This window comes from Pterocles gutturalis, unplaced genomic scaffold (assembly GCF_000699245.1).
Source record: "Pterocles gutturalis isolate BGI_N339 unplaced genomic scaffold, ASM69924v1 scaffold44931, whole genome shotgun sequence".
NCBI lineage: Eukaryota > Metazoa > Chordata > Aves > Pterocliformes > Pteroclidae > Pterocles > Pterocles gutturalis.
This window is the reverse complement of record NW_010099416.1, coordinates 1-218: the sequence shown is the minus strand read 5'-3', so window position 1 is coordinate 218 and position 218 is coordinate 1. Positions and strand designations below refer to the sequence as shown.

Genomic DNA, 218 nt, shown 5'->3' with positions numbered 1-218 from the left:
CTTCACTGTCCCCATGGGCCACTGTGCCCCATCTGTGGGGTGACGTGGAGTGTGGTGGCTCCGAGCTACCCTGCTGTCCCCTCCACCAGTGGCTCCTTGGGCATGGTCGGCTGTGGGCAGGACGCGGGGTGCCTCCTGCCACCCCTTTCTCCACAGGGACGCTCCCCACCTTCATTTGCAGCAAAACTAAATTAGGTTAACGAGCAGCCTGGGGCTCC

General features: G+C 62.8%; 1 protein-coding gene across 1 annotated transcript in view; it reads right to left on the bottom strand.

Annotated features, from left to right (window-relative positions):
* LOC104463715 (deoxyribonuclease-1-like 2) overlaps window positions 1–104 on the bottom strand; it is a gene marked incomplete at its 3' end in the record, with an annotated part of 1,314 nt that extends 1,210 nt beyond the window's left edge. The window contains exon 1 of the mRNA XM_010076158.1: window positions 70–104. Coding sequence (XP_010074460.1) covers window positions 70–104 — 35 coding nt within the window. The remainder of the gene's footprint in view (window positions 1–69) is intronic.
* Between the last annotated feature and the right edge of the window lie 114 nt (window positions 105–218).